Consider the following 22,264-nt stretch of genomic DNA (forward strand, 5'->3'; position numbering starts at 1 on the left):
ATGACAATATTTTATAATGTTCTGTAATTTTATAGTATACTTTAATATTATTATTATTATTATTATTAACATTATGAATATACATCATTTAAAAAAAATTAAAAGTACTCTGGGTTTGGCCGAATTCCGAGCTCGGAGCCCTCCCCCCGGACAGCACGCCAAATATGCATTATACTTTATTCCCTTTAATTGTATGTAAGTGTGAACTCGTGAAATTACAGTTTAGAATATATTCAACAGGTATATATATTATATTTAACTGTTTTTACAAATGTAAAGTATTTTACAGTGTTTAAATACATTTGTTTTTAAAGCATCACAGGCTATTGAACCAACAACAGAAGAACAAAATGCTTACACAAGGAACTGCTTGTTCTATCAGAAACAATCATTATCATGAATATTGTTAATTTTTTTTTTTTTTCTCTCACCTTTATTCCATATTCAACCCTTCACTCTTTGGCTTTCAAAGTGCACAAACCTTTTTTTATAACCATTCATATTTTTACTGGTCAATTTTTTAATTGCATTTATAATAGAATTAAGACATTTTAAAATAAAATACTGTATTCTGTTGACAAGTTTAAAACTTTAAATTTTACATTGTACTTTATTTACTTTGTTAGCACACATTACTAGTCTTGAGGTGAAAAATTACAATGATAATCTAATTGATTATCTTAAGTCAAAGTCTGAAAATTTGCTTCCGCTCTTAAATGGCGTCCGTTCTTTGACAATGGCTGCGTCCGAAATCGCAGACTTTCTTGGTACTTATTTTGAACTTTGAAGTATTTACTTCACAACAAAAGTATTTTCTATATGTAATCTGGACGTACTACATCCGCCATGTTGTCATTATCATGTCGCCTACCAGCATCGGTTGCGTCGCTTCACTGCCATTCACAATCCTCTTTTTGTGTGTTCCAAGTTTAACAAACTTGATTCTGATGCGAAATACATGAAATTACAGATTCTGATAGAGATGACTTCATTGCGTCAGGGGAATTGCTCCATACAAAGGTGATGCGACTGCATCCTAATGCTTGGATATGAGGCTGCATAACATTTATTTTTTTATAAAAAACTTCATACAAGGCGATAGATGTGGTTTAAAAACAGAACCAACAAATGTTTAATAAAATTTGAGGTACATTATTTACAACTCAGTCACATCACATAAAATACTAATAATACTGCCAAACCTGGCAGACAAGTCCTCAAGACAGCTTTACCATCATATGGCAAATTTGTGAGCAAATCTCCAAGAAAACCATCTCAGGTTCTTTATCACAAATGGACAAAATACTTTAGGTTAATTTATCTTCAAGTTTCTTTCCTGTTAGTAAGCTGTTTGTCTGGTTCACATTTCTTATGTCGATTTATTACAACATATACACTCTAAACTTTTCAGGATTACAAATGGGAAATTGTATCAGTGGACATCAAAGGTGTATGGAGAGAATACAGCAGAAACATTGATCACTTCCCAGGCTCTCTGCACACACTGACTCCAGAAGACCATCCCATTTACTGCTTAAACTTCCAGAAGAACAGCTTTCTGTACCCTCACCCATACTTCTCATTTCAAAAGCCTTTTTTAAAAGGTTAAGTAACCTGTTTCAGGTCGACATTGATAATAAATAAATAAATAAATAAACAGCAAGTGGGAAAAAAAAAACGCACAAGATCACGGGTGTCAGAGTCAGGGGATGCCATCCTTCCGCTGGCAACACTGGGAAGGTGGGACGCTCCAGTCGTAAACATAGGACAGCCTCAGTTTGACCTCCTCTTTGCACAGGTGCCCATCTCGCTGTAGTGTCTGATGCTTCTCCAACATGTCCTCTAAGCTCTGCTTGTGTGTGACCAGGTACTTATTGCTGCATCCGCGCGACTTGTACTCCGTGTCGAAGCGTGGATCGTGAAGCCGCTTCACGTCCACGGGGGCCAACCACGCACCCAAGGATACGTCCTCACTCTGCCAGATCTTTAGAAACCCCGCATTGAGATGGACGTAGTGCACGAGGTCGGCGGAGAGCACGTAGCCCCCACCCAGAGCATACGGTAAGTAGTAGTCGCACAGATCCCAAGTACTTTCTTTCCATTTCCCGGCCGTTTTCACTCGCCCGCGTCCAGAGAAGAAGCCCCAGTAGAGGCGACTGGGCTCCTTGGTCTTCAGCTCCTCTTTGAGGAGATCCAAGCGGGCAAAGGTGTCATCGTCGGCCTTCAGGACAAACTTAAAGTCCACGTTTTGGTCCAACCACGAGTACATGTGCAGCAGTTTCTGCGTGAGGTTCTCGTACGAATCTCTGAGGTCAGGGAGCAAGAGGAGGTCATGGTGACGGACCTGCTCGGTCCCGATGTTCTGGAGGTCTTCGGCAGGTAGACCCTCTGTGCCGACGACAAACCAGTACAGCACTTCGGGATCCTGCTTGGTCAGCCAGGTGCTCCGGAGAATACTGCGGCGCTCGGTGTACTTTGGCCCCGTGGTGATGAGGACGACCAGGAACGCCGAGAGCTCTCTGGCACGGGGAGGCCCTGCCGGCTGCTTCTGACGGGACTCGGCCCGCGGCGCCACCCCTGGGGACTCAGCCGGCTTCAGCGTCTCAGACGTACATTTGGCGAGGAACAAAAGGACGACGGCGAATAGGAAGAGGACACAGAGTGCCAGGGCTGTCTTATGACGACACACAAGACGGACCAAATTCATGATGTCACTGAGGAACAGAAGGAAATCGTATCACTTTTGAAAACGACACGGTAAAAAAAAAAGAGTTTTCCTGTTAAAAATACGGTAGCAACATTTTAGGTTCTACAGACTTTTAACCGTATATAATTTTACAGCAATAAACCGTATTTCATTATCTGTTATAATCTTAATTTACTGACCTTTTGAAGTATTAATATCTGTTTTGTTCCATTGTAATACACTGACAGCCAACAATCACAGCAGTGATGAGAGTCACATGATCAACCAAAGCTCATCATAAGCAGCTCTTCCACAGAAGAGTTAAATATAGAAGCTGCAGAGTGTCATTGGCACTAACATTAAACACCATCATGGTAACATGTTGAAATTTAAAAAATGCAATAAGCATTAATTTAACAACATTAAATGTAACATAAAACCCTAATGTAGAGAACTGATTAGAAAAAAACTAAGAAAATTATGAAGAAACAGTTATTTAAAAAAAAAAAAAACATTAAATGTGAAGTGCCACGTGGGGAATTGTGGGAATGTCAATTTACATTTTTTAAAATTTGTAAAATTACATTAAATGTACCATTATATATATCACAGTTATTTGCCGTATATAGTAAGGAAACTTTCTGTTAACCAATTAACAGTTTTTCACTGTAGCATTTTTACAGTCTTTTACCGTTAAAATCATCACAATCATTTTTTACAGTGAAGCCTTACCTAAAATGTGTGCAACATTAAGGCCTGTTCACAGCAAGATGAATGTTCAGCGCGATAAACATTTTCACTTGAATAAAGGGTTGTTAATGCAACTGTTCAGACTTTCATGAGCCGTCAGATTGAGTGGCATTCTAATCTCTTTTCCATTACGCTGCGAATAAAACTGGCCAATTGATAAGCTTTTGTGCATTTGGTCATGTACCTGAAGACTGGAGCTGCACGATTCTGGAAAAATTGAGAATTTTTTATTAAATCTCTACATTTTCATTTAGAGATCACGATTCCGAATAGACGACTTAACGAAATGACATGTCATTAACTAGAAGTACTGATGAAATGTTAATTGCTGCAATCTATTTAATAAAATCTATTAAAAAAATTGGAATACATTTAGTTTAATTGGTCTGAATGAATGATTCAATGACTAGCTCATTAAGACTATACTTGTTTCATTACTGGATAAATCCACATTGAACGAACATTTTGAATGAATGATTCCATGACAAATAAACAGTCACAATCCTGCCCTGATGATGAGTCACTTTAAAGATTTTACATATCAGTTGTTCTTTGGTCAATAAGAATATGTTCAGACTGTCAGTGCAAATCCCATTTTTGTGCATATCCGGTTGAAATCCGATCAGATTTTGCAAGCGTGAACGACTAAATAATAAAAAATTCGCAGGAATTGCGATTTTTACAAATCCGTACAAAAAATGTACTGTTGATTAAAATGCTAAAATTTGATATTACATTGAGGGTGTAAATGAATAGGCTTGGACTTGGTGCTGGTAACCCAATGTACCGGACAATGGTAACACAGGGATAAAAAAATCAGATTCTGAAGCTGAAAATACAGAATTATTTTAGACGAATATGCTTGCATCCCGTCACTGACTAGATGCATTTAAAATAATGTAGGCCACTTTTCACTGGTAACAAGACATTTGGCATTATCAGGACCCACAAATATTCCCCCATTGCATTATTATACATTATATATAGTAGTTTAATGTAGTACTGACACCAAAACTCTGCAAACTTTTTATTTTGGGTGAACGATACACAATATATATGGTCACTATCCACAATACATATTGTTGCATTTCTGTATTCCGATATATTGTGACACGACATATAGTTACACCCCCAGTCAGATCCGAACAGTTGCGATACACAATGTGGACATCAATAATTTTAGATCAGATTCCTATTGGATACACGAATAATCAGATCTGAAATTTCCTACTTCCACTTCTGAAGTCGTGATTATGAGTTTATGACCAGTTTTTTAATTTGGAAACCAGTATTTACGATAATTCCGATAGCAAGTGAAGACAGCATAATACTCATAAGTATTAACCCATAGTAGTAACCACTGTATTTCCGCTTTTCAATAAGCGCCACCGACAGTCAGAAGGTAAATCTGAATGTTCATTCAGCCTGTCTACCGTATTCACGTCTAAACAGACAAATCACATTTCGAAAATCATACGATTTCCATGCTGAACATTCGTGTTGGTGTGAACAGGGCAGGCACATGATAATAACATTTTAAAACTTTTGTTGTTGTTGTTTACATTTTTGTACATCTTTTTACTTTAGTTCACTGGTTAATTTAAGTTGGCCTTGATTTTTAAAAGTACAATTATTTCATGCAGTCATGCTAAACTGTAACGTTATATTTTTAAAAATGCCCTCAACTAACAAGGCCATTACAACTGCATGGATGGATAATAATCATAAAATAAACATTACCGTTTTGAATTAAGTATAGCATGTCAACTGCATTAACAATAATGAAAAAGAATAACTTTAAAAAAATTAATGTTATTTTGTGGAAACAGATTAGAAAGCCAAATCAACCTCATAGATACCACAGTCCACAGAGCCACTTAAGACTGATCACCCATCAATGCAAATTACCTTGTAGATTTCCGCCAAAGTGATCATTTACTGTGTTTATGGCTCCTACTGTGCATCTTTATGAGAGGCTGTTTTGTTTTGCAGTAGCAGCTGGTGTGATGGAGATGTCACATCTGTCCTTCTTCTGCCCCTCCAAACAACACGTACAATATCTACGCACAGACCTACCGCAACGACTAAACAGGTCAGACTAAAGTGGAAAGTGTGGAAGAGTCATTATTTCTTCATCCCAGCAGTTAGCTCAAAATACACACAACACACGTCACACACACACACACACACACACACACACACACACACACACACTGCACTTCCCGTTCACAAGCAGCACCGTGAAATGCTCAGACATCTTGTCGACCTGCGCCGCCTACCGGAAGGGATGATTACGTTTACATCGTTTCATGTCCGCAACATCTTTCTTAACGTTTTAAAAAATAATAAACTCTCAATTTTTAAAGATGTAAATCATAAGTTGGTTTAATTTATCACATAACAATCATATACAAATATCTGTGAATTTTAAATTATTTCACTAATTTCATTAAAAAAATGATTTCATATTTCCATATATAAAATAAAACATTAAATTATAGTTGTAATGCTTTATTTGTTGTTTTACACAATAATGAGTTTAAATAATCATTTAGGGGGTGATTCTCAGCCAAATTGGATGTGTGATTTATTTGCGTTTAATTAGATTAATTAATCGCCAAATCATGTAATTAATTAGATTACAAAAATGACGCGCTTGACAGTCCAAGTTGTAATACATTTACAGATGCCAAGAATTCACATTTCAACAAGTGAGAATTGAGTTCTTGATATCAGGAATTTAGATTTTTAATAACAAAGTAAAATATATGAATATATAGGCCTATATTTTTATTTCTACTAGTGAGAAATGCATAGCGGATATGTACTTGGAATTTCTTGATATCAACAATTGAATTAGAATGGCCTATGGTGATATTTAATAGAGAAAATAAAATACATTTATAGATATCAAGAAATATAGTTTTTACTATAGTTTTTGCTTTAATTCTTGATATCAAGACTTCATGATGTCATTGTTGACAAGAATTAAGAATCAAGAATTAATATTTTTACTAATGCAAATTTACAGTAGTGCAAATGAATGTGCAAATAAACAGTAGTATTTATTACAATGGTATTCAGTATACAAGGTGAACTGCAAATATTTTATAATTAAAGTAGAATATCAAAGAAACAAATGACAATATGCCGAGACTCTTCTTTATGTGTACAGATGTGACATAATGACTCAATATAGCTTATACTAGCCGAGACTCTTCTTTATGTGTACAGATGTGAGTAATGACTCAATATAGCTTATACTAGCCGAGACTTTTCTTTATGCGTACAGATGTGACGTAATGACTCAATATAGCTTATACTAGCCGAGACTCTTCTTTATGTGTACAGATGTGACGTAATGACTCAATATAGCTTATACTAGCCGAGACTCTTCTTTATGTGTACAGATGTGACGTAATGACTCAATATAGCTTATACTAGCCGAGACTCTTCTTTATGTGTACAGATGTGACGTAATGACTCAATATAGCTTATACTAGCCGAGACTCTTCTTTATGTGTACAGATGTGACGTAATGACTCAATATACACTGTAAAATTTTTCTGTTAATTTACACCCAAATTTCAACATGATTAACCTGATATTTTTAATAACTGCGCCTTACTGTTAATTTTAGGGAATATATGTTAAATAACACCTCATTTTTGTTATTTAACACCTCATTGTTAAATAACACCTCATTTTTGTTATTTAACACCTCATTGTTAAATAACACCTCATTTTTGTTATTTAACCGCAAAATCGAAAATTCAAGCAAAGATGTCGGATAACGGTCTGGTATGTTTGTTGATAAATGCCGCTATGCAATTTTATGCTTATTATAAAAAAAGTTATTATATCAGTGGAGAAGTTATGCAATTTCATTTCGGTTTTTTAGGTTGCTATTAAACGACTGATTCAATCAAGGTTCAAGGTTGGGTGGGGGTGGGTGTGTCTCCCCTGTTCTTTCTGAACACGGTGTAAATATCCGTATGACACGCAGCACGCTGGCAGGCGCCACCCTAATATCTATTGGCGCCACTATTTGAAATAACATGTTCATACAGTATTTTTTTTTAATTCTGGGAAGGAGCGTATAAGGCATTTGAACCGGCCGGCAACGAACACGGAGATCCATGTCGGAGGATCGCGGTGGTTACATCGACCAAAATCACAATAATCCGGTGAGAGAGTTTCTTGAAAGTCATGCATAGTTTTAACATCTATCAGTGATGTTGATGTATACTAAACGCCACGGACTTACACCACATGAAATGAAGTAACGTAACTTAGCTAGCTAGCTGCTAATGAGCCTAGGTGATTTTGATAGTTTGTCCATTAATTTTTAGAAACAATGCGCTTATTTTAATGTCCATTTATGTATACGATCTAAATCTATAAACAATAGGCTAACATTAGGCCAATAACTTTAAGTAGCATTCCCGTGGTCAAGTTTGTGTGGCATTCTTGGCATGCAGTCTGGTTAAAGCAGATTTATCCTGAAAATCAAACGGCTAACATAAATCTATTTACTGATAGCTGTTTATGATGCTAGATAACGTTAACTTAGTTGGTCTAGTTGGTCCAAGTATTTAATGAATTCATGTCAGCTGCTCGTCTTTGATGGATTATAGCTGTTTGGGCTACCAGACATGCTGGTGTGACTATTTTATGTGCAGGTTTTAGCCTTACAATGAGGTAAATCCAGCAAAAACAGCTATTACTGATAGGGCTAGTGCAGTATCTAGCTATGTGAACAGCTATTCTCTTTTAATTGCCTTGGTATAGTGCACCCTATTTTGTGTTTTTTTTTGTTGCTGTTTTGATTATCATTGAGTTGTAGATCAATGTTTACATTTGTTTTCTTGTTTTTTATTTTTATTACAGATGCAGGATACCATCCCTGATCACTGCTGTTCAAGATGATATCCCAGGATTTATATCTCTATCTCTCTATCTATATCCCCTCTCTCTTTATCTAGCTCTTCCTGTCTCTCCATCTCTCATTCTATCTATATATCAGAGATGCTCACAAGTCTCTGAACTAGAGTCCAAGTCAAGTCTCAAGTCTCTGAACTAGAGTCCAAGTCAAGTCTCAAGTCTCTGAACTAGAGTCCAAGTCAAGTCTCAAGTCTCTGAACTAGTATCCAAGTCAAGTCTGAAGTCTCTTGTGGTTATAATAAGCGTTGCATCACGTACAGCGACCCATCCAGGCTGCTTAGAACACTTCATATATAAGGAATTCAAAGCATGTAATGTTATTATGACTCCTTTATCTATTAGCATACAGTATCAGCTTTGATTTAGGTATATAGGCTAATCAGTGTAAACAGGCTATTTCAACATGACAAAAACACCAAGAATGCTTTACTTTTAAGTTAATATCTGTATCTGTAAAAATTGAGGTTCTGAAGAAAAAGGACTCTCATGTCTGTTGCTGAATTATAATGAAAGGCCTTGGCTCCTATTGTGCTGGCTCTGTGGAGCCATAAGACCAAATATAGAAAATGTTATAGCCTACCTCACAGCACTAAAATTGCCACAGTGCAAAACATCACAGTGTAGCTAAATGCAAAACACTATTGGAACCAAATTATGTGAAATACATGGTTCCCCATACGTTCATATATTTGTGGCGGCCCGCCACAATATCAACACTGGCTGACCGCCACACATTGATTTTCTATTTTTTTTTTTTTTTTTACTAAGCCTATTTAAAATCGTATTTGATTGCAGAGCGCCGTAACGCATTCGCGCCGCACTACCTCTCGCACGTCCCTCTCTCTCTCTCTCGTTCACCCATACCTCTCGCGCTCTCTCTCCCTCATGGAACACCATGAGGTGCACGCGCGCAGATACCGCATATTTTGCAATGAGCGCTTCTTTTATTTGGCCCGTCTTGTTTGAAGTTTTTAAACCCAAAGCTTACGATGAATGGCACAGCAGCGGCCGGTGCAGTCGACATGTTTGTTGTCCCATGTGTGGCCACGCGCACGTAGTACGTGTTATGTAGGCAGGTTTTAGGTAACGGGTCGGAGGGAGGGGAATAACAGAGAGCTCATCAGACCTTTCCTAAAAATAAACATTGTTCACGAGTCCCGCAGCTCGAGTCCGAGTCGAGTCTGAAGTCTTTCGAGGACGAGTCTCAAGTCAAGTCTGAAGTCACTGTGTGTGCGACTTAAGTCGCACTCGAGTCCGAGTCTCAAACTCGAGTCCCCATCTCTGCTATATATTTATCTATCTCAGTCAGTGGTAGTCTTATGTCGTTAATATTGTGTTTAATTTGTTCTATGTCCTAGGGATATGCCACTGAAGCTGACCTTGAGAGTTCACTATACCTGCAACTCCTCGTCTGATACTTCTTGGTAAGTTGGTTTTAGATAGGACAGTTGGGTTTAGTGTTGTAGTGAATTCAATGGTATCAAACTAAACTATTCAAAATGAAAACTAAAACAGAAATTTGACAGTTAAAACATTTCTGTTTCAGGAGAAACAGGAAGCCGCTTCCAGCGCTGGATGCTCAGCCTTGATGGCCAAATCATTTGCAAAGGGATCCAGTCCACCTTTGTGATAGGGCTGGCGTCTTTTCCCCCCCCTGTTTTTACATCTTTAACCTACAGTACCAAGAGGAGGCAGCTTGCACGATTGAATTCATCCAGAGGTAAGATATTGTCTGTTAACACCTGCATATTTTTCTGGCCTAGCTGTGGCTCAGGCATGGTTTCAACAGGTCTGGTGATGGGATTTAGCAATTAACTTTGATTTAGAAAGTTTTAGTGCAACTTACAATATTCACAGAGGCAAGAAGATAGTGCATGTTGAGGATAGTTCATGTACATTTGTTGTCTTTGTTGTGCTGTTAGTCTGTGTGAATTACTAGATTTTTAACCAGTGTATAATTTTTCAGACGCTTTGTGGGTTTAAACCCAGAAAAAGGGACAAAGGCTGCAAAGGGGAAAAAAAAGAAGAACTTTGTCAATTCACACGTCGCCAGCCACGTCTTGCTCAAGCTCATGGACTTTCAGTGGGATTTCATTTGAAAATGGTGAGTAAGATGTATACATTACACATATGTTCAAACAGCAACAACTCAGGAGCTGGGGAAATTCATTCTAATGTTCATTCTCAACTGCCTTTCAAAGTTAGAATGCTGAACTCCTCTTCCATGCTCTTGCCATTCTTTTTTTGTTCTTTCAATGAATTGTACTCATCACCCTTTCTATTATTTTTTTATTCTGTCTGTTTTGTGCTCTGTTTCTAAAATTAGCTTTTGTTAGGTCAAGCCATGTGATATAATTTTGGATTAAACATTTGAAATTATGGAACTCATATCTCTCTCTCTCTCTCTCTCTCTCTTATACAGACCCAAGACTTTGCAAAGGATCCTCATTGTGTGCTTTGAGAAAATGGTTAGTGGTCTAAGCAGTGACAGAGTTTTTATTGTTTATTGCTCTTTATTGATGAAGAGTTCCATTAAGTGTTGGTTTGAATGTATTCATACATGTTGAATTTTAGTGGTTTATGTAACACTAAGTGTTGAGGTTCAGTATTTTGTTATAATGAACAATGTATTTGAGTTTAAAAATGTATTTGCTACTTTTTAAGCCATGGACATGAGAAAATGAGATTTGTTTGTGATTAATCTGAGCCTATGTGTAAAATTTTTATGTGACCAGGAGTCACTGTGTATATCCTTGGTTTGAGTTTTTTAGCTGAATTTTAGCAGTTCAGGGAACATTAAATGTTGAGGTTTAGGGCCTTATCTTGCACCGACGCAGCGCAAAGCCAAACGCAAGTGTCTTTGCTAGTTTAAGACAGACTCAGTTGTTATTTTCCGTCCAGCGACCACAGATGTCAGCAATGAACATGATATACAGTATATTTCTGTAATTGGTCTGATCCATGTGTGCCTACATTTGTAAGTATTTACCTTTCAGTGTTTGTATTACAATAAAAAAAGTTAATTTCAACACAGAACTATTCGTTTTCTTTCACTTAAGTGTTATCTGATGGATTATGCCTATTCTTGTATTAACTCAAGCTAGAATATGTCTATAACAATCAGTGGTACACGTTACAATATGCTAAAAAAAAATAACAATATTTAATGGAAATAAAATAAATGGTGATTTAACAGGAAAATAATGGTAACACTGCTGCCAGTTGTTTCCTGTTTTTTCTGCGATTTACAGTAAATTCCTGTTGAAAAACATTACGGGGAGTGCACTGTAAAAAAACATTAACAGGAATAAACTGTTAAAATAACAGGAAAATAATGGTAACCCTGCTGCCAGTAATTTCCTGTTATTTAACAGGGAAATAATTAACAGTGTAGCTTATACTAGCCGAGACTCTTCTTTATGTGTACAGATGTGACGTAATGACTCAATATAGCTTATACTAGCGAGACTCTTGTGAGTAATGACTCAATATAGCTTATACTAGCCGAGACTCTTCTTTATGCGTACAGATGTGACGTAATGACTCAATATAGCTTATACTAGCCGAGACTCTTCTTTATGTGTACAGATGTGACGTAATGACTCAATATAGCTTATACTAGCCGAGACTCTTCTTTATGTGTACAGATGTGAGTAATGACTCAATATAGCTTATACTAGCCGAGACTCTTCTTTATGTGTACAGATGTGACGTAATGACTCAATATAGCTTATACTAGCCGAGACTCTTCTTTATGTGTACAGATGTGACGTAATGACTCAATATAGCTTATACTAGCCGAGACTCTTCTTTATGTGTACAGATGTGAGTAATGACTCAATATAGCTTATGCTAGCCGAGACTCTTCTTTATGTGTACAGATGTGACGTAATGACTCAATATAGCTTATACTAGCCGAGACTCTTCTTTATGTGTACAGATGTGACGTAATGACTCAATATAGCTTATACTAGCGAGACTCTTCTTTATGTGTGCAGATGTGACGTAATGACTCAATATAGCTTATACTAGCCGAGACTCTTCTTTATGTGTACAGATGTGACGTAATGACTCAATATAGCTTATACTAGCCGAGACTCTTCTTTATGTGTACAGATGTGACGTAATGACTCAATATAGCTTATACTAGCCGAGACTCTTCTTTATGTGTACAGATGTGACGTAATGACTCAATATAGCTTATACTAGCCGAGACTCTTCTTTATGCGTACAGATGTGACGTAATGACTCAATATAGCTTATACTAGCCGAGACTCTTCTTTATGTGTACAGATGTGACGTAATGACTCAATATAGCTTATACTAGCGAGACTCTTCTTTATGCGTACAGATGTGACGTAATGACTCAATATAGCTTATACTAGCCGAGACTCTTCTTTATGCGTACAGATGTGACGTAATGACTCAATATAGCTTATACTAGCGAGACTCTTCTTTATGTGTACAGATGTGACGTAATGACTCAATATAGCTTATACTAGCGAGACTCTTCTTTATGTGTACAGATGTGACGTAATGACTCAATATAGCTTATACTAGCGAGACTCTTCTTTATGCGTACAGATGTGACGTAATGACTCAATATAGCTTATACTAGCGAGACTCTTCTTTATGCGTACAGATGTGACGTAATGACTCAATATAGCTTATACTAGCAGAGACTCTTCTTTATGCGTACAGATGTGACGTAATGACTCAATATAGCTTATACTAGCAGAGACTCTTCTTTATGCGTACAGATGTGACGTAATGACTCAATATAGCTTATACTAGCAGAGACTCTTCTTTATGCGTACAGATGTGACGTAATGACTCAATATAGCTTATACTAGCCGAGACTCTTCTTTATGTGTGCAGATGTGACGTAATGACTCAATATAGCTTATACTAGCCGAGACTCTTCTTTATGTGTGCAGATGTGACGTAATGACTCAATATAGCTTATACTAGCGAGACTCTTCTTTATGTGTACAGATGTGACGTAATGACTCAATATAGCTTATACTAGCGAGACTCTTCTTTATGTGTACAGATGTGACGTAATGACTCAATATAGCTTATACTAGCCGAGACTCTTCTTTATGCGTACAGATGTGACGTAATGACTCAATATAGCTTATACTAGCCGAGACTCTTCTTTATGTGTGCAGATGTGACGTAATGACTCAATATAGCTTATACTAGCCGAGACTCTTCTTTATGTGTGCAGATGTGACGTAATGACTCAATATAGCTTATACTAGCGAGACTCTTCTTTATGTGTACAGATGTGACGTAATGACTCAATATAGCTTATACTAGCGAGACTCTTCTTTATGTGTACAGATGTGACGTAATGACTCAATATAGCTTATACTAGCCGAGACTCTTCTTTATGTGTACAGATGTGACGTAATGACTCAATATAGCTTATACTAGCCGAGACTCTTCTTTATGCGTACAGATGTGACGTAATGACTCAATATAGCTTATACTAGCCGAGACTCTTCTTTATGTGTGCAGATGTGACGTAATGACTCAATATAGCTTATACTAGCCGAGACTCTTCTTTATGTGTGCAGATGTGACGTAATGACTCAATATAGCTTATACTAGCCGAGACTCTTCTTTATGTGTACAGATGTGACGTAATGACTCAATATAGCTTATACTAGCGAGACTCTTCTTTATGTGTACAGATGTGACGTAATGACTCAATATAGCTTATACTAGCGAGACTCTTCTTTATGCGTACAGATGTGACGTAATGACTCAATATAGCTTATACTAGCGAGACTCTTCTTTATGCGTACAGATGTGACGTAATGACTCAATATAGCTTATACTAGCAGAGACTCTTCTTTATGCGTACAGATGTGACGTAATGACTCAATATAGCTTATACTAGCAGAGACTCTTCTTTATGCGTACAGATGTGACGTAATGACTCAATATAGCTTATACTAGCAGAGACTCTTCTTTATGCGTACAGATGTGACGTAATGACTCAATATAGCTTATACTAGCGAGACTCTTCTTTATGTGTACAGATGTGACGTAATGACTCAATATAGCTTATACTAGCCGAGACTCTTCTTTATGTGTACAGATGTGACGTAATGACTCAATATAGCTTATACTAGCCGAGACTCTTCTTTATGCGTACAGATGTGACGTAATGACTCAATATAGCTTATACTAGCCGAGACTCTTCTTTATGTGTACAGATGTGACGTAACGACTCAATATAGCTTATACTAGCCGAGACTCTTCTTTATGTGTACAGATGTGACGTAATGACTCAATATAGCTTATACTAGCAGAGACTCTTCTTTATGCGTACAGATGTGACGTAATGACTCAATATAGCTTATACTAGCGAGACTCTTCTTTATGTGTACAGATGTGACGTAATGACTCAATATAGCTTATACTAGCCGAGACTCTTCTTTATGTGTACAGATGTGACGTAATGACTCAATATAGCTTATACTAGCCGAGACTCTTCTTTATGTGTGCAGATGTGACGTAATGACTCAATATAGCTTATACTAGCCGAGACTCTTCTTTATGTGTGCAGATGTGACGTAATGACTCAATATAGCTTATACTAGCCGAGACTCTTCTTTATGTGTACAGATGTGACGTAATGACTCAATATAGCTTATACTAGCCGAGACTCTTCTTTATGCGTACAGATGTGACGTAATGACTCAATATAGCTTATACTAGCGAGACTCTTCTTTATGTGTACAGATGTGACGTAATGACTCAATATAGCTTATACTAGCCGAGACTCTTCTTTATGTGTACAGATGTGACGTAATGACTCAATATAGCTTATACTAGCCGAGACTCTTCTTTATGTGTGCAGATGTGACGTAATGACTCAATATAGCTTATACTAGCCGAGACTCTTCTTTATGTGTGCAGATGTGACGTAATGACTCAATATAGCTTATACTAGCGAGACTCTTCTTTATGTGTACAGATGTGACGTAATGACTCAATATAGCTTATACTAGCCGAGACTCTTCTTTATGTGTACAGATGTGACGTAATGACTCAATATAGCTTATACTAGCCGAGACTCTTCTTTATGTGTACAGATGTGACGTAATGACTCAATATAGCTTATACTAGCGAGACTCTTCTTTATGTGTGCAGATGTGACGTAATGACTCAATATAGCTTATACTAGCGAGACTCTTCTTTATGTGTACAGATGTGACGTAATGACTCAATATAGCTTATACTAGCCGAGACTCTTCTTTATGTGTACAGATGTGACGTAATGACTCAAAATAGCTTATACTAGCCGAGACTCTTCTTTGTGTGTACAGATGTGACGTAATGACTCAAAATAGCTTATACTAGCCGAGACTCTTCTTTATGAGTACAGATGTGACGTAATGACTCAATATAGCTTATACTAGCCGAGACTCTTCTTTATGTGTACAGATGTGACGTAATGACTCAATATAGCTTATACTAGCCGAGACTCTTCTTTATGTGTACAGATGTGTGTGTGCAGATGTGTGTGTACAGATGTGACGGAATGACGCAAAGACATGCTCGAATCTCCCGCGGAAATCCACCAGTACCACTGGAATTAAAAACATTATTACAAACTTATCGCTTTGAATCGAGCTACGGCAAGCAGAGAGTTTTAAACACTGGCTGGTTATGTATTTTCTCAAATGTGTATTTTGGATCATTTTTAACCCCAAAAAAGCTACAGACTGCAGCTTTAAATGAAAGCAAGCTGATGAGTGGTCCTCTGCTGGTTATAGTTGTTACGCTTGAAATGAACAGAAGATGCAAGTGCGAGTCAAGGTGGTTTATTGGAAACACAACAGGAAAGATGTCAGATGAGTGAAGTCGTCGGTGTTGTGCCGAATTTCGACCCCCGCCAAATTATTACCCCCCCTAGCATCATAGACAGTAAAAGAAATGGACACAGCGACCGAGGGGGTAGGATTAGGGGTGGGGTTGGGATTAGGCAATCAGGTACTGACTTCAACGAGGGGGGTAATAATTTGGCAGGGAATTAGGAATTAGGCACAACCCCAGGAAACATCCAACAACGATCTGACAAAGAAAAGACGAAACTGTGAGCATAAGTAGGCACCGCTGATCAGCGGAAGTGACCAGTGACCACGACCAGACACACACACACACACACACACACACACACACACAGCGTGAGAAAGAGTCAGTGAATTCATGAACCGTGACAATAATAGTCTTTTTTTCTTACGACTTACTAATGTGTTTCTATAATTCATATTTAGAAATGATAAAAATCACTATTATAACATTTACAATCATATTTTATCAAAACCCATCACTTCATTTTTAAACATTAGTTTTGATAATTGTGCTACATTATGAGTAATGTGAAACCTGAAAATGGTGCTTTACAGAGGACACTTGCATTACACATTTTGTTACCCATCATATATTTCAAATATCTGTATCTAAAACATGCATGTGTGTGCATGATTAAGTATTATTTTTTAAGCCTTTCATTCTTTTGTGAATGTGTTTTAGCATGTTCTCCATCATGGGTATTTGATGCTGTCAGCCCTACATTTCGGTTTGGCCTAGACCTTAACAGCATAGTTGGCATGAAAACGCTGTCTTAAAACGCTTGAACCCCGCTAATTGCTGCTTGCAGCTATATTTAACTATATTTTGTAAGTGTGTTGACATGATTGCATTGGTGTATCTTAACATATTTTTACAGAACAAGCTTTATATGTATTACTGATATTTAACTGACCTTGTAAAATGGATTATTATAAAGAACATAAATTGCCATGAAATGATGACTCAGAAAACGAGAAACATTAGGATCACTTTGACTCAAATTTAATAACACAAATAAAACTAATTATTCAAGGAAGATTGCTCGAAGAACCAGCAGAGGAAGCTGTAGAGGAACAAAATCTTTGTTCAGGGGTGTCACTGGTTGCAACTACAAGAAAGAGACAATAGAACATCAATTAAAAAAATAAAATAAATCAACATTTGTAATCAATAATGGAGCCTGTCAAAAAAAGTAAACAATACCAGTGTCTTGTCTTTTGATTCACCTCCCTTTTCTTTGCTGGCTTTTAGTGAATTACCTTGATGAATTTATGACATAATAAGACATTACTAATACAGAATATCAAGACTGGCTGCATGCTGGTATGACCAATTTAAAATATCATCAATTGCAAATACATTTTGCCATTATTATATCAATTTTCAGAAGGGATGAATACCAGGGGAAAACTGCTTACCTTAATGGGAACATCTCCAGCAAAAGGGCTGACTACCATCTTCTAATACTTGCCATGTCTGACTATAGTTTGGAAAAACACAAGTTTATCAAAACAAATATCGCAAACTTACAGAATATCTTTTAACATGGTTGGCAAACCCACCTCTGAGAAGTCAAACTTCCCCCAGGATAATATATAGAGTGCATACTGTAACATGAATGAAGTATTAATTACTACACATAATTAATTCTGACATGACATATGCAGAACCAATAGAAGAGATTACTCCTACCATTACCATTAGTGTGAAGCAGAGCCATAGAGAGAGAGAGTTGCGACACTCCCATAGACCGCCGTAGGAACTTTGGAATGCGGAAGTAACGCGTGTCGTGGAGCGGCCAATAGTTCCAAACACTGATAGTTCCCCCATTGAACCCCATTCATTTTCAGTGCTTCCGAAGTACGTTCGCTGGTAAATGAATGAAATTACTGTATTTTTTTACTTTTACACACATTAGCCGACCTCTCGTGAATCTAGTCTGTAGTTATATTTTATGTAGCCAGTTTTAGTAAATGTTTATTGGAAGATAATAGGTTAATTGCAGCGATAGCTTACGTGACCAACACTTCACTAACGTTAGCTAACTGGTAACCTGATGTATATAATATATAATATTTTTAATAATATTTTATATGTGTATATATATATATATATATATATATATATAATATTATACACACACACACACACACACACACACACACACACACACACACACACACACACACACACACACACACACACACACACACACACACACACACACACACACACACACACACACACACACACACACACACACACACACACACACACACACACACACACACACACACACACACACACACACACACACACACACACACACACACACACACACACACACACACACACACACACACACACACACACAATTCATTTATTTAAATGGGTTAGGGAGGGTTATGCATGTGCTTATATGTATTTAGGAACATAGTTAATTCACTCATTAACTATCTCTCCGGTTTAATTTTATGAAGAATATTTTTCGGTTGAATATTTACCGAACATTGCTGTATATAGTCGTTGCTTTCTACGTTATGGGAGCAGTCTATTCCCTCCTAAATCATTCATTTGTGCATGCACAGCGTAATTATTTATATTTTATGTTGGTTGGAATTCTGAACGCACCGCAGACCTCTTTGCGTGATCACGAAGCGGAATTTATAAGCAAGATCACGGGAATCAATAGCCTAATACAGCCCAGTTGTGCTAAAATAAATATCATGAGACGTCCATCATCAGATGAATGACATGGAAAAGTTAAGTTAGAGCCGCTAAAGCCAGTGCTATTACTACCCATGCGAACATGAACACTAGCGTTTCCCTCCAAAAATATAGCCTAAAACTTATCTAAGTTGTCACCCTGCCTCTCCAAATGCAAAACTGACATTAACAAAACGCAATAACAGCTTAAAAAGTACTTGCGTGTGTGTTTTATTTTATATTTAGCGTTTAATAATGCAATCGCTGCTGTCTGTCCATAGAAGAACATGACAGCCCGCATACGTTTTGGAACTATTGGAGCTTACATGAACCACGTGACAGCCGTCGCGGCGACATCAAAGAGTGTCGCAACTCTTTCTCTCTATGGCTCTGGTGTGAAGACTCCACAACTAAGACTAGACATGGGTATAAATGTTTGTACAATATAATGTATGAATTAAGGATTTGTTCCCACACAACAATCTGAAATAATTCATTTAGACTAAAGCCTTCACTAAAGGCTGGTATGGTAAAAAACATTTTCAATTACCTTTAGTGCAAAATACAACATACCTCAAGGTCCTCAGAGCAGAATTCGGTCCATGGCCCAGGATGGAGGCTCTGAGCAGTTTCTCTGTCAAAACACGTTTGAAAGAAGAAGAAAAAAAAGTTAAGATATTCACATACAGCCAAACAGTAAACAGGGTTTTAAAGAACTACTCCGCAAAACTATGTTTAATAGGCACAGACATTTAAAAAAGAAAAAAATAACGGGAACTGTGCCACTTTTACTTTGTCCATGGCTTTCTTCTCATTGCAAAGATGCACAAAATTGTGTGTTAAAAAAATCTAAATAAAGTGTGTTTCTTAAATTGTATAGGATGAGAACAAAGTCAATAGAAATAGAAAAAGAAAAAAAATAACAGAACTGAATGAAGAACCAGGCTGATCCATAGAATATATATATACACTCACCTAAAGGATTATTAGGAACACCTGTTCAATTTCTCATTAATGCAATTATCTAATCAACCAATCACATGGCAGTTGCTTCAATGCATTTACGGGTGTGGTCCTGGACAAGACAATCTCCTGAACTCCAAACTGAATATCAGAATGGGAAAGAAAGGTGATTTTAGCAATTTTGAGCGTGGCATGGTTGTTGGTGCCAGACGGGCCGGTCTGAGTATTTCACAATCTGCTCAGTTACTGGGATTTTCACGCACAACCATCTCTAGGGTTTACAAAGAATGGAGTGAAAAGGGAAAAACATCCAGTACGCGGCAGTCCTGTGGGCGAAAATGCCTTGTTGATGCTAAAGGTCAGAGGAGAATGGGCCGACTGATTCAAGCTGATAGAAGAGCAACTTTGACTGAAATAACCACTCCTTACAACCGAGGTATGCAGCAAAGCATTTGTGAAGCCACAACACGCACAACCTTGAGGTGGATGGGCTACAACAGCAGAAGACTCCACCGGGTACCACTCATCTCCACTAAAAATAGGAAAAAGAGGCGACAATTTGCAGGAGCTCACCAAAATTGGACAGTTGAAGACTGGAAAAATGTTGCCTGGTCTGATGAGTCTCGATTTCTGTTGAGACATTCAGATGGTAGAGTCAGAATTTGGCGTAAACAGAATGAGAACATGGATCCATCATGCCTTGTTACCACTGTGCAGGCTGGTGGTGGTGGTGTAATGGTGTGGGGGATGTTTTCTTGGCACACTTTAGGCCCCTTAGTGCCAATTGGGCATCGTTTAAATGCCACGGCCTACCTGAGCATTGTTTCTGACCATGTCCATCCCTTTATGGCCACCATGTACCCATCCTCTGATGGCTACTTCCAGCAGGATAATGCACCATGTCACAAAGCTCGAATCATTTCAAATTGGTTTCTTGAACATGACAATGAGTTCACTGTACTAAAATGGCCCCCACAGTCACCAGATCTCAACCCAATAGAGCATCTTTGGGATGTGGTGGAACGGGAGCTTCGTGCCCTGGATGTGCATCCCACAAATCTCCATCAACTGCAAGATGCTATCCTATCAATATGGGCCAACATTTCTAAAGAATACTTTCAGCACCTTGTTGAATCAATGCCACGTAGAATTAAGGCAGTTCTGAAGGCGAAAGGGGGTCAAACACAGTATTAGTATGGTGTTCCTAATAATCCTTTAGGTGAGTATATATATATATATATATATATTTTTAGACAAAGCACGGGAAGCAAAACCTGTATATGGCAATGTTAGTGTCCTCACCAAAACCTGGGCTACTCAGCAAATTGAGAAAATACATGATTGGCTTCATGATCTGAAAGATTTCACCATGTGTTAAGTTGTTAGAAAATGCATAATATCAAGAAACACATGCAAAATGTAGCTGATTTCACTTTGTACGACAACTGGTATGTTAAATAATGCAACATCCTAGCAGACTCACACACAGCATCCAGTGTCCTGGCACCCGCGATGGAAAGACCACAGCATCCTTGCTGTTCATTTCAGCCTACATATATAGTGAAAATATATTCGACAAACATTCCAGACCTGCTCATAACCTAAGTCATACATACAGGTAAGCTGTCCATGGGATGTGCACAAATAGCCAGCTGCAATCCTCTCCATTGAAAGAGTCTCCCAGAAGTCCTCTGAATTCACCTCCCCATTGTAGGTTTCATGTGGTTCACTTATGTCACAGACTGGATAAAGAACAGAAATTACATTTACACAACTTAGCTGCAAACTAGAAAATGAAATAAATAAATAAACCTGTGCCTTATTTTTTTACCTGCCATGCTGAACACTCCCTTTCTGTGTAAATCCATTACAACTGGAGGATGATGAGCACATTTTAGACATCAAGTTATAATCATGGTGGGTCAGTGCCTCAAAATGTAAAAATGCATGTTTTTGCAAAGATGCTCTTTTAGGGCACCTTTATTTGCAGGTCTGTAGACACTGACAGCAAATGTTTGGTCTTTTGACCAGCCAAACCACAGCTGTATATAACAATCTAAAACAGAGGTGAAAAAAACCCGTCTTTGTTAGTACACGTTTTAAAAAATATATTTTATAGACATTTTTTGAAGCTATGCTTACACCGTCACCTCCATGTTCAACAGATCTTAGCTTATGTCCAGCTATATGGGTCATTATTTGATGATGCTGGCTTTGCTTGTATATGTGCACGTGCAGAAAGGGCATGTGAATAAAATAGCATCTGCATGGCAGAGCTGTGGTTGAGGATCTTTACCTCTCCTCTGAATTGTTATATATTGTAATTGTTTGGGTTTTTTTTCA

The 22,264-nt window shown here is 37.6% G+C and overlaps 1 protein-coding gene and 1 long non-coding RNA gene across 2 annotated transcripts; one reads left to right on the forward strand and one right to left on the reverse strand.

Moving 5' to 3' along the window:
- Positions 1–1,654: 1,654 nt before the first annotated feature.
- Positions 1,655–5,500, reverse strand: b3galt6 (UDP-Gal:betaGal beta 1,3-galactosyltransferase polypeptide 6). The gene is made up of 2 exons (XM_056236689.1): positions 5,345–5,500; positions 1,655–2,714 (listed from the first exon to the last, which is right to left on the reverse strand). Exon 2 carries the CDS (start codon positions 2,705–2,707, stop codon positions 1,703–1,705), a length of 1,005 nt encoding a protein of 334 aa, XP_056092664.1. The 5' UTR covers positions 2,708–2,714; positions 5,345–5,500; the 3' UTR covers positions 1,655–1,702.
- A 4,440-nt stretch (positions 5,501–9,940) lies between these two features.
- Positions 9,941–10,910, forward strand: LOC130071812 (uncharacterized). Its single transcript, XR_008804045.1, has 3 exons — positions 9,941–10,100; positions 10,347–10,484; positions 10,803–10,910. It is a non-coding gene; the product is annotated as an uncharacterized LOC130071812 (long non-coding RNA).
- The last annotated feature ends 11,354 nt before the right edge of the window (positions 10,911–22,264 follow it).

This window comes from Rhinichthys klamathensis, unplaced genomic scaffold (genome assembly GCF_029890125.1).
Source record: "Rhinichthys klamathensis goyatoka isolate OS25496 unplaced genomic scaffold, OSU_Roscu_1.1 h1tg000461l_1, whole genome shotgun sequence".
In the NCBI taxonomy this organism is placed as follows: domain Eukaryota; kingdom Metazoa; phylum Chordata; class Actinopteri; order Cypriniformes; family Leuciscidae; genus Rhinichthys; species Rhinichthys klamathensis.